At 39.3% G+C, this 13012-nt stretch overlaps 1 protein-coding gene across 50 annotated transcripts in view; it reads left to right on the forward strand.

Moving 5' to 3' along the window:
* si:ch211-266g18.10 (uncharacterized) overlaps positions 1-13012 on the forward strand; it is a 244924-nt gene that overhangs the window by 136395 nt on the left and 95517 nt on the right. For 36 of the 50 annotated variants that reach the window (XM_082957684.1, XM_082957672.1, XM_082957646.1 and 33 more), the window contains 18 exons: positions 3808-3855; positions 4234-4278; positions 4421-4450; positions 4568-4615; positions 6030-6077; positions 6167-6214; positions 6456-6500; positions 6643-6672; positions 6794-6841; positions 8254-8301; positions 8680-8724; positions 8868-8897; positions 9019-9066; positions 10481-10528; positions 10907-10951; positions 11094-11123; positions 11245-11292; positions 12706-12753. In XM_082957684.1, coding sequence (XP_082813810.1) covers positions 3808-3855; positions 4234-4278; positions 4421-4450; positions 4568-4615; positions 6030-6077; positions 6167-6214; positions 6456-6500; positions 6643-6672; positions 6794-6841; positions 8254-8301; positions 8680-8724; positions 8868-8897; positions 9019-9066; positions 10481-10528; positions 10907-10951; positions 11094-11123; positions 11245-11292; positions 12706-12753 — 780 coding nt within the window. The remainder of the gene's footprint in view (positions 1-3807; positions 3856-4233; positions 4279-4420; positions 4451-4567; positions 4616-6029; positions 6078-6166; positions 6215-6455; positions 6501-6642; positions 6673-6793; positions 6842-8253; positions 8302-8679; positions 8725-8867; positions 8898-9018; positions 9067-10480; positions 10529-10906; positions 10952-11093; positions 11124-11244; positions 11293-12705; positions 12754-13012) is intronic. The other 14 variants (XM_082957645.1, XM_082957643.1, XM_082957642.1 and 11 more) reach the window with 14 other exon arrangements.

Below are 13012 nucleotides of genomic sequence, written 5' to 3' on the forward strand. Positions count from 1 at the left end.
TAATTCAATTGTTGCCTGCAGCACAGTTACAGTCACCAACGCTCTGGATAACATAAAAACACCCTAACCAGCTCTGCTAGTGTGTGTAAAATGGTGAGAGTGAGATATTCTCTCATGTGCCTCAAAGTAGCTTGGGAGTTTGACTGCTGTTGTTTGGTCAGAATGCTCGGATCAACCCTGCTCCTTGGCCAGAGCATCCAGTGTGCGCTCTGAATGCTCAGAGAGTGAAATACTCTGAAAAAAAACATTTGTGTTGCATTTCAATGCTGAATCCAAAGAAAATACTTTTTTGTTTTGTTTTTTATTTATTTATTCACTGCATATTTTGTGTTCGTCTCAGTTTTTATATTGTGTTCTAAATTCAAAGAGGCTAAACATATCAGTGAAAAGGTCAAATACAAGGTTAAACCAGCCCTTATAAATATAGTAAATTAATGTGTTCAAATGTTTTGCTTTTGACTTTGACAAATATAAATTCAGAGTTTGCAATCAAAAAAAGTTATTCTGGTTTTAACAGAAAATCACTATTTTTACTTAGAAACTGATTAATTACTAATGAGCAAACCAAACCAGCTCTTGCAGTGAAAGAAAGAAATGGCCCAATTCTTAAGATTTTGTGCCTTGTCAAACGATTGTTTTAGAAGCTGAAGTTCACAAAGAAAAATCCAAAGCAGCTTCATCAAAGAAAGGTATGGATAACTTTTTTCTTTAGACTTAAAAAAACAACATGATTCGTACTGAAAATAGATGTCAGCCACAGAGTGTTCTTTATCTCTCTCAACCAAATACTCAGTATAGGTTTAATTGAACAGTAGTCTGAACCTTTTCTGTATAACAAATCAAATTTGATTTGTCACAAGCTGTAGACCTTACAGTGAAATGCTTACTTACAAGCCCTTAACCAACAATGCAGTTTTAAGAAAAAAAGTGTTAAGTATTTACTAAAATAAACTGAAATAAATAAAATAAAAAATACAAATAACAAAGAAGAAAAATAGAAAAACAACAGATAATTAAGGAGCAGAAATAAAATAACAGCGGCGAGGCTATATACAGGGGGTACCGGTACAGAGTCTATGTGCGCGGGACATAGGTTAGCTGAGATAATTGAGGTAATATGTACATGTAGGTAGAGGTAAAGTGACTATGCATCGGTAAAAAACGAGTAGCAACAGTGTAAAAATGGGGGTGGGGGAAGCAAATAGTCTACGTAACCATTTGATTAGCTGTTAAGGAGTCTTATGGCTTGGGGTAGAAGCTGTTAAGAAGCCTTTTGGACCTAGACGTGCCACTCTGGTACCGCTTGCCGTGCGGTAGCAGAGAGAACAGTCTATGACTTGGGTGGAGTATTTGGCAGTTTTTAGGGCCTTCCTCTGAAAATCTCAGTGAAGACACTTGCCAGTTGGTCAGCGCATCCTCGGCGTACCCATCCTGGTAATCCGTCTGGTCGTACGGCCTTGTTAATGTTGACCTGTTTAAAGGTCTTACTCACATCAGCAACGGAGAGCATGATCACACAGTTGTCCGGAACAGCTGATTCTCTCATGCATACTTCCGTGTTGCTTGCCTCGAAGCGAGCATAGAAGTTATTTAGCTCGTCTGGTAAGCTCGTGAAACTGGGCAGCTCTCGGATGTGCATCCCTTTCTAGTCCGTAATAGTTTTCAAGCCCTGCCACATCCGACGAGCGTCGGAGCCGGTGTTGTACGATTCAATCTTAGTCCTGTATTGATGCGTTTGCCTGTTTGATGGTTCAAAGCAGGATTTCTTATAACTGTCCAGGTTAGAGTCCAGCTCCTTGAAAGCGGCAGCTGTACCCTTTAGCTCAGTGTGGATGTTGCCTGTAATCCATGGCTTCTGTTTGGGCTATGGACGTTCGGTCACTGTGGGGATGACGTCATCGATGCACCTATTGATGAAGCCAGTGACTGATGTGGTGCACTCCTCAACGCCATTGGAAGAATCCCTGAACACATTCCAGTCTGTGCTAGCAAAACAGTCCTGTAGCTTAGCATCTGAGTCATCTGACCACTTCCTTATTGAGTGAGTCAATGGTACTTCCTGCTTTAGTTGTTGCTTGCAAGCAGGAATCAGGAGAATAGAGTTATGGTCAGATTTGCCAAATGGAGGGTAAGGGAAAGCTTTGTACACGTCTCTGTGTGTGAAGTAAAGGTGGTCTGGAGTTTTTTCCCTCTGGTTGCACATGTAACATTCTGGTAGAAATGAAGTAAAACGGATTTCAGTTTCCATGTGCATTAAAGTCGCCGGCCACAAGGAGCGCCGCCTGTGGATGAGCATTTTCATGTTTGCTTACGGACTTAAACAGCTTGTTGAGTGCCGTCATAGTGACAGCATCGGTTTGTGGTGGTAAATAGACAGCTACGAAAAAATATAGATGAAAACTCTCTTGGTAAATAGTGTGGTCTACAGCTTATCATGAGATACTCTACCTCAGGTGAGCAAAACCTTAAAACTTCCTTAATATTAGATTTCAAGCACCAGCTGTTATTTACAAATAGTCACAGACCACCACCCCTTGTCTTACCAGAGGCAGCTGTTCTATCTTGCCGATTCAAATCAAATCAAATGTATTTATATAGCCCTTCGTACATCAGCTGATATCTCAAAGTGCTGTACAGAAACCCAGCCTAAAACCCCAAACAGCAAGCAATGCATGTGAAAGAAGCACGGTGGCTAGGAAAAACTCCCTAGGAAAAACTCCCTAGAAAGGCCAAAAACCTAGGAAGAAACCTAGAGAGGAACCAGGCTATGAGGGGTGGCCAGTCCTCTTCTGGCTGTGCCGGGTGGATATTATAACAGAACATGGTCAAGATGTTAAAATGTTCAAAAATGACCAGCATGGTCAAATAATAATAATCATAGTAGTTGTCGAGGGTGCAACAAGCACGTCCGGTGAACAGGTCAGGGTTCCATAGCCGCAGGCAGAGGAGTTGAAACTGGAGCAGCAGCACGGCCAGGTGGACTGGGGACAGCAAGGAGTCATCATGCCAGGTAGTCCTGAGGCATGGTCCTAGGGCTCAGGTCCTCAGAGAGAAAGAAAGAAAGAAAGAAAGAGAGAAAGAGAGAATTAGAGAGAGCATATTTAAATTCACACAGGACACCGGATAAGACAAGAGAAATACTCCAGATGTAACAGACTGACCCTAGCCCCCCGACACATAAACTACTGCAGCATAAATACTGGAGGCTGAGACAGGAGGGATCAGAAGACACTGTGGCCCCATCCGATGATACCCCCGGACAGGGCCAAACAGGCAGGATATAACCCCGATTAACTGGTAATCCAGCCAGCTGTATGTTATCCATGTCGTCTTTCAGCCACGACTCGGTGAAACATAAGATATTACAGTTTTTAATGTCCTGTTGGTAGGATAGATTTGATTGGAGCTCATACATTGATTGCTTGTTGGCTAATAGGATTGATGGTAGAGGGGGATTACTCACTCACTGTCAGATCCTCACAACGCACCCCGACCTACGTCTCCGATATCTCCATCTCTTCTTCATGCGAATGACAGGGATTCGGGCCTTGTCGAGTGTCTGAAGTACATCCTTTGTGTCCGAGTCGTTAAAGAAAAAATATTTTAAAAAATCTTCATGGCTATTCTGATATCCAGAAGCTCTTTTCAGTCATATAAGACAGTGGCAGAAACCTTATGTACAAAAGAACCCTCAAATTACTTAAAAAAAAAACACACAAAATAGCACAATTGGTTAGGAGCACAAAAAACGTCAGCCATCACCTCCGGAGCCATCGTTCAAATATGTTACTGTTCTTGTTTGTGTAGAGCCCAAGGAAACTAAGGAACAAGCCAAACCAGAACCTGCAAAAAAAGGTACAGATAGGATGTTTTTAACTTGTATCAAATGAATAATGGCGTAATTCTTGAGATTGATGTTTTGTCTTGTCCAATGATGGTTTTAGAAGCTGAAGTTCATAAAGAAAAAAACAAAGCAGCTACATCAAAGAAAGGTGCAAAGTAATCTTTGTGTACCACAGAACCCTTTTTAAAACTACTGAGCAAAGCCAACCTACAGTATATTGGGCTGGCCTAGTCAAACATAGTTGCTGGAACCTACCTGGAAAGGACAATGTGAAAATAAAATATCAGAACGAGCACAGTACAGTTTGGCTTGGCCCTATAGTCTGAATCAGGTAAGACTGTTTTGTATGATAGAAGGTATACTTCATGAAATATGTTTTTCATATTTAGATGCTGAAGCAAAAGAAAAGGGCAAACTAGCTCCAGAAAAGAAAGGTAACAAATGATTTTTTAATAGTTAGTTTTCCATTTATTCAAATAATAAGAAGGCAGGCCTATGTGTCAGTTTTATGCAATTTCTAAAACATTCTATCAAGATCTTATTGTAAAGATTGTTGTATGTGGACTTTTTTCAAAGGGAGAGTCAAACCAACTCCTGCAAATGAAGGTAACAGAATTTATTGACTTTCCACAACTAAAATGATATTAAAGACAGTACATAATCATAGAGAAAAATGTTTGTCTTGCTATATTCATAGAGAAACACATGATTTATTTGATTCAGATGTCGCAGTTATTAAAGAAAAGGTGAAATCAGCCCCTGCAAAGAAAGGTAAGAATGTTTTCAAATCTGTGGTTACTATGTAATTTGATAGTATAAGGGCTCAAGCAAGACCCAGATGCAGACACAGAAGGCAGATGGTTTGAGTCTCTGATATTTATTATAATCCAAGGGGCAGGCAAAAGAATGGTCGTGGACAGGCAAAAGATCATAATAATGTCAGAGTCCAGGAGGTACAGAGTGGCAGGCAGGCTCGAGGTCAGGGCAGGCAGTATGGTCAGGCAGGCGGGTTCAGAGTCACATCAGGCAAAGGTCAAAACCGGGAGGACTAGCAAAAAACTGAGTAAAAAGCAGGAGCACAGCGTAACACGCTGGTTGACTTGACTTAACAAGATGAACTGGCACAGACAGCCATAAAACACAGGTGTAAATACACAGGGGATAATGGGGAAGATGGGTGACACTTGGAGATGGTGGAGACAAGCACAAGGACAGGTGAAACAGATCAGTGTGTGAAAGATAGAGCTTGATAGTGGCTAAACGTGCCAAAAAAGTAGATCTTGAAAACCATCATTCAAGTGTTTTTATAATTATTGTTCCCTTGAATTATCACGTGCTTGTATTATAAAGTGAGATTCATTAAAAAAAAATTCCCCATTAGTGTTGCATTTAGATGCTATTTCCAAAGACAAGCCTTTTTTGTATTTCTTTTTTATTTATTCACTGTATATTTTGTGTTTGTTTCAGTGTTTATAATGTGTTTTAAAACTCTCTTGGTAAAAATCTATTGGTAAACAGTGTGGTCTACAGCTTATCATGAGATACTCTACCTCAGGCGAGCAAAACCTTGAGACTTCCTTAATATTAAATGCCATGCACCTGCTGTTACTTAAAAATAGACACAGACCGCCACCCCTTGTCTTACCAGAGGCAGCTGTTCTATCTTGCCAATGGACCGAAAACCCAGCCAGCTGTATGTTATCCATGTTGTCTTTCAGCCACAGCTCAGTGAAACATAAGATATTACAGTTTTTAATGTCCCGTTGGTAGGATAGACTTGATTGGAGCTCATACATTGATTGCATGTTGGCTAATAGGATGGATGGTATAGGGGGATTACTCACTCACCGTCAGATCCTTACAATGCACCCCGACCTACGTCCCCGATATCTCCATCTCTTCTTCATGCAAATGACAGGGATTCGGGCCTTGTTGAGTGTCTGAAGTACATCCTTTGTGTCCGCCTCGTTAAAGAAAAAATATTTTAAAAAATCTTCATGGCTGTTCTGATTTCCAGAAGCTCTTTTCAGTCATAAGAAACAGTGGCAGAAACCTTATGTACAAAATAAGCTTCAAATAACTTGAAAAATCACACAAAATAGCACAATTGGTTAGGAGCCCGTGAAACGGCAGCCATCTCGTCCGGCGACATCATTCAGATATGTTACTATTCTTGTTTGTTTAGAGCCCATGGAAACTAAGGAACAAGCCAAATCAGAACCTGCAAAAAAAGGTACAGATAGGATGTTTTTAACTTGTATAAAATGAATAATGGCGTAATTCTTGAGATTGATTTTTTGTCTTGTCCAATGATGGTTTTAGAAGCTGAAGTTCATAAAGAAAAAAACAAAGCAGCTACATCAAAGAAAGGTGCAAAGTAATCTTTGTGTACCACAGAACCCTTTTTAAAACTACTGAGCCAAGCCAACCTACAGTATATTGGGCTGGCCTAGTCAAACATAGTTGCTGGAACCTACCTGGAAAGGACAATGTGAAAATAAAATATCAGAACGAGCACAGTACAGTTTGGCTTGGCCCTATAGTCTGAATCAGGTAAGACTGTTTTGTATGATAGAAGGTATACTTCATGAAATATGTTTTTCTCATTTAGATGCTGAAACAAAAGAAAGGGGCAAACTAGCTCCAGAAAAGAAAGGTAACAAATGATTTTTTAATAGTTAACTTTCCATTTATTCAAATAATAAGAAGGCAGGCCTATGTGTCAGTTTTATGCAATTTATAAAACATTCTATCAAGATCTTATTGTAAAGACTGTTGTATGTGGACTTTTTTCAAAGGAAAAGCCAAACCAACTCCTGCAAATGAAGGTAACAGAATTTATTGACTTTCCACAACTAAAATGATATTAAAGACAGTACATAATCATAGAGAATTTTTTTTGTCTTGCTATATTCATAGAGAAACACATTTATGATTTATTTGATTCAGATGTCGCAGTTATTAAAGAAAAGATGAAATCAGCCCCTGCAAAGAAAGGTAAGAATGTTTTCAAATCTGTGGTTACTATGTAATTTGATAGTATAAGGGCTCAAGCAAGACCCAGATGCAGACACAGAAGGCAGATGGTTTGAGTCTCTGATATTTATTATAATCCAAGGGGCAGGCAAAAGAATGGTCGTGGACAGGCAAAAGATCATAATAATGTCAGAGTCCAGGAGGTACAGAGTGGCAGGCAGGCTCGAGGTCAGGGCAGGCAGTATGGTCAGGCAGGCGGGTTCAGAGTCACATCAGGCAAAGGTCAAAACCGGGAGGACTAGCAAAAAACTGAGTAAAAAGCAGGAGCACAGCGTAACACGCTGGTTGACTTGACTTAACACAATGAACTGGCACAGACAGCCATAAAACACAGTTGTAAATACACAGGGGATAATGGGGAAGATGGGTGACACTTGGAGATGGTGGAGACAAGCACAAGGACAGGTGAAACAGATCAGTGTGTGAAAGATAGAGCTTGATAGTGGCTAAACGTGCCAAAAAAGTAGATCCTGAAAACCATCATTCAAGTGTTTTTATAATTATTGTTCCCTTGAATTATCACGTGCTTGTATTATAAAGTGAGATTCATTAAAAAAAAATTGCCCATTAGTGTTGCATTTAGATGCTATTTCCAAAGAAAAGCCTTTTTTGTGTTTCTTTTTTATTTATTCACTGTATATTTTGTGTTTGTTTCAGTGTTTATAATGTGTTTTAAAACTCTCTTGGTAAAAATCTATTGGTAAACAGTGTGGTCTACAGCTTATCATGAGATACTCTACCTCAGGCGAGCAAAACCTTGAGACTTCCTTAATATTAAATGCCATGCACCTGCTGTTACTTAAAAATAGACACAGACCGCCACCCCTTGTCTTACCAGAGGCAGCTGTTCTATCTTGCCAATGGACCGAAAACCCAGCCAGCTGTATGTTATCCATGTTGTCTTTCAGCAACAGCTCAGTGAAACATAAGATATTACAGTTTTTAATGTCCCGTTGGTAGGATAGTCTTGATTGGAGCTCATACATTGATTGCATGTTGGCTAATAGGATGGATGGTATAGGGGGATTACTCACTCACCGTCAGATCCTTACAATGCACCCCGACCTACGTCCCCGATATCTCCATCTCTTCTTCATGCAAATGACAGGGATTCGGGCCTTGTTGTGTCTGAAGTACATCCTTTGTGTCCGCCTCGTTAAAGAAAAAATATTTTAAAAAATCTTCATGGCTGTTCTGATTTCCAGAAGCTCTTTTCAGTCATAAGAAACAGTGGCAGAAACCTTATGTACAAAATAAGCTTCAAATAACTTGAAAAATCACACAAAATAGCACAATTGGTTAGGAGCCCGTGAAACGGCAGCCATCTCGTCTGGCGACATCATTCAGATATGTTACTATTCTTGTTTGTTTAGAGCCCATGGAAACTAAGGAACAAGCCAAACCAGAACCTGCAAAAAAAGGTACAGATAGGATGTTTTTAACTTGTATCAAATGAATAATGGCGTAATTCTTGAGATTGATGTTTTGTCTTGTCCAATGATGGTTTTAGAAGCTGAAGTTCATAAAGAAAAAAACAAAGCAGCTACATCAAAGAAAGGTGCAAAGTAATCTTTGTGTACCACAGAACCCTTTTTAAAACTACTGAGCCAAGCCAACCTACAGTATATTGGGCTGGCCTAGTCAAACATAGTTGCTGGAACCTACCTGGAAAGGACAATGTGAAAATAAAATATCAGAACGAGCACAGTACAGTTTGGCTTGGCCCTATAGTCTGAATCAGGTAAGACTGTTTTGTATGATAGAAGGTATACTTCATGAAATATGTTTTTCTCATTTAGATGCTGAAACAAAAGAAAGGGGCAAACTAGCTCCAGAAAAGAAAGGTAACAAATGATTTTTTTAATAGTTAACTTTCCATTTATTCAAATAATAAGAAGGCAGGCCTATGTGTCAGTTTTATGCAATTTATAAAACATTCTATCAAGATCTTATTGTAAAGACTGTTGTATGTGGACTTTTTTCAAAGGAAAAGCCAAACCAACTCCTGCAAATGAAGGTAACAGAATTTATTGACTTTCCACAACTAAAATGATATTAAAGACAGTACATAATCATAGAGAATTTGTTTTGTCTTGCTATATTCATAGAGAAACACATTTATGATTTATTTGATTCAGATGTCGCAGTTATTAAAGAAAAGATGAAATCAGCCCCTGCAAAGAAAGGTAAGAATGTTTTCAAATCTGTGGTTACTATGTAATTTGATAGTATAAGGGCTCAAGCAAGACCCAGATGCAGACACAGAAGGCAGATGGTTTGAGTCTCTGATATTTATTATAATCCAAGGGGCAGGCAAAAGAATGGTCGTGGACAGGCAAAAGATCATAATAATGTCAGAGTCCAGGAGGTACAGAGTGGCAGGCAGGCTCGAGGTCAGGGCAGGCAGTATGGTCAGGCAGGTGGGTTCAGAGTCACATCAGGCAAAGGTCAAAACCGGGAGGACTAGCAAAAAACTGAGTAAAAAGCAGGAGCACAGCGTAACACGCTGGTTGACTTGACTTAACAAGATGAACTGGCACAGACAGCCATAAAACACAGGTGTAAATACACAGGGGATAATGGGGAAGATGGGTGACACTTGGAGATGGTGGAGACAAGCACAAGGACAGGTGAAACAGATCAGTGTGTGAAAGATAGAGCTTGATAGTGGCTAAACGTGCCAAAAAAGTAGATCCTGAAAACCATCATTCAAGTGTTTTTATAATTATTGTTCCCTTGAATTATCACGTGCTTGTATTATAAAGTGAGATTCATTAAAAAAAAATTGCCCATTAGTGTTGCATTTAGATGCTATTTCCAAAGAAAAGCCTTTTTTGTGTTTCTTTTTTATTTATTCACTGTATATTTTGTGTTTGTTTCAGTGTTTATAATGTGTTTTAAAACTCTCTTGGTAAAAATCTATTGGTAAACAGTGTGGTCTACAGCTTATCATGAGATACTCTACCTCAGGCGAGCAAAACCTTGAGACTTCCTTAATATTAGATGTCATGCACCTGCTGTTATTTACAAATAGACACGGAGCGCCACCCCTTGTCTTACTAGAGGCAGCTGTTCTATCTTGCCAATGGACCGAAAACCCAGCCAGCTGTATGTTATCCATGTCATCTTTCAGCCACAGCTCAGTGAAACATAAGATATTACCGTTTTTAATGTCCCGTTGGTAGGATAGTCTTGATTGGAGCTCATACATTGATTGCATGTTGGCTAATAGGATGGATGGTATAGGGGGATTACTCACTCACCGTCAGATCCTTACAATGCACCTCGACCTACGTCCCCGATATCTCCATCTCTTCTTCATGCAAATGACAGGGATTCGGGCCTTGTCGAGTGTCTGAAGTACATCCTTTGTGTCCGCCTCGTTAAAGAAAAAATATTTTAAAAAATCTTCATGGCTGTTCTGATATCCAGAAGCTCTTTTCAGTCATAAGAAACAGTGGCAGAAACCTTATGTACAAAATAAGCTTCAAATAACTTGAAAAATCACACAAAATAGCACAATTGGTTAGGAGCCCGTGAAACGGCAGCCATCTCGTCCGGCGACATCATTCAGATATGTTACTATTCTTGTTTGTTTAGAGCCCATGGAAACTAAGGAACAAGCCAAACCAGAACCTGCAAAAAAAGGTACAGATAGGATGTTTTTAACTTGTATCAAATGAATAATGGCGTAATTCTTGAGATTGATGTTTTGTCTTGTCCAATGATGGTTTTAGAAGCTGAAGTTCATAAAGAAAAAAACAAAGCAGCTACATCAAAGAAAGGTGCAAAGTAATCTTTGTGTACCACAGAACCCTTTTTAAAACTACTGAGCAAAGCCAACCTACAGTATATTGGGCTGGCCTAGTCAAACATAGTTGCTGGAACCTACCTGGAAAGGACAATGTGAAAATAAAATATCAGAACGAGCACAGTACAGTTTGGCTTGGCCCTATAGTCTGAATCAGGTAAGACTGTTTTGTATGATAGAAGGTATACTTCATGAAATATGTTTTTCTCATTTAGATGCTGAAACAAAAGAAAGGGGCAAACTAGCTCCAGAAAAGAAAGGTAACAAATGATTTTTTAATAGTTAACTTTCCATTTATTCAAATAATAAGAAGGCAGGCCTATGTGTCAGTTTTATGCAATTTATAAAACATTCTATCAAGATCTTATTGTAAAGACTGTTGTATGTGGACTTTTTTCAAAGGAAAAGCCAAACCAACTCCTGCAAATGAAGGTAACAGAATTTATTGACTTTCCACAACTAAAATGATATTAAAGACAGTACATAATCATAGAGAATTTTTTTTGTGTTGCTATATTCATAGAGAAACACATTTATGATTTATTTGATTCAGATGTCGCAGTTATTAAAGAAAAGATGAAATCAGCCCCTGCAAAGAAAGGTAAGAATGTTTTCAAATCTGTGGTTACTATGTAATTTGATAGTATAAGGGCTCAAGCAAGACCCAGATGCAGACACAGAAGGCAGATGGTTTGAGTCTCTGATATTTATTATAATCCAAGGGCAGGCAAAAGAATGGTCGTGGACAGGCAAAAGATCATAATAATGTCAGAGTCCAGGAGGTACAGAGTGGCAGGCAGGCTCGAGGTCAGGGCAGGCAGTATGGTCAGGCAGGCGGGTTCAGAGTCACATCAGGCAAAGGTCAAAACCGGGAGGACTAGCAAAAAACTGAGTAAAAAGCAGGAGCACAGCGTAACACGCTGGTTGACTTGACTTAACAAGATGAACTGGCACAGACAGCCATAAAACACAGGTGTAAATACACAGGGGATAATGGGGAAGATGGGTGACACTTGGAGATGGTGGAGACAAGCACAAGGACAGGTGAAACAGATCAGTGTGTGAAAGATAGAGCTTGATAGTGGCTAAACGTGCCAAAAAAGTAGATCCTGAAAACCATCATTCAAGTGTTTTTATAATTATTGTTCCCTTGAATTATCACGTGCTTGTATTATAAATTGAGATTCATTAAAGAAAAAATGCCCATTAGTGTTGCATTTAGATGCTATTTCCAAAGAAAAGCCTTTTTTGTGTTTCTTTTTTATTTATTCACTGTATATTTTGTGTTTGTTTCAGTGTTTATAATGTGTTTTAAAACTCTCTTGGTAAAAATCTATTGGTAAACAGTGTGGTCTACAGCTTATCATGAGATACTCTACCTCAGGCGAGCAAAACCTTGAGACTTCCTTAATATTAGATGTCATGCACCTGCAGTTATTTACAAATAGACACGGAGCGCCACCCCTTGTCTTACCAGAGGCAGCTGTTCTATCTTGCCAATGGACCGAAAACCCAGCCAGCTGTATGTTATCCATGTCATCTTTCAGCCACAGCTCAGTGAAACATAAGATATTACCGTTTTTAATGTCCCGTTGGTAGGATAGTCTTGATTGGAGCTCATACATTGATTGCATGTTGGCTAATAGGATGGATGGTATAGGGGGATTACTCACTCACCGTCAGATCCTTACAATGCACCCCGACCTACGTCCCCGAAGTCTCCATCTCTTCTTAATGCAAATGACAGGGATTCGGGCCTTGTCGAGTGTCTGAAGTACATCCTTTGTGTCCGCCTCGTTAAAGAAAAAATATTTTAAAAAATCTTCATGGCTGTTCTGATATCCAGAAGCTCTTTTCAGTCATAAGAAACAGTGGCAGAAACCTTATGTACAAAATAAGCTTCAAATAACTTGAAAAATCACACAAAATAGCACAATTGGTTAGGAGCCCGTGAAACGGCAGCCATCTCGTCCGGCGACATCATTCAGATATGTTACTATTCTTGTTTGTTTAGAGCCCATGGAAACTAAGGAACAAGCCAAACCAGAACCTGCAAAAAAAGGTACAGATAGGATGTTTTTAACTTGTATCAAATGAATAATGGCGTAATTCTTGAGATTGATGTTTTGTCTTGTCCAATGATGGTTTTAGAAGCTGAAGTTCATAAAGAAAAAAACAAAGCAGCTACATCAAAGAAAGGTGCAAAGTAATCTTTGTGTACCACAGAACCCTTTTTAAAACTACTGAGCAAAGCCAACCTACAGTATATTGGGCTGGCCTAGTCAAACATAGTTGCTGGAACCTACCTGGAAAGGACAATG

This window comes from Salmo salar, chromosome 11, assembly GCF_965601325.2.
Source record: "Salmo salar chromosome 11, fSalSal1, whole genome shotgun sequence".
Taxonomy (NCBI): domain Eukaryota; kingdom Metazoa; phylum Chordata; class Actinopteri; order Salmoniformes; family Salmonidae; genus Salmo; species Salmo salar.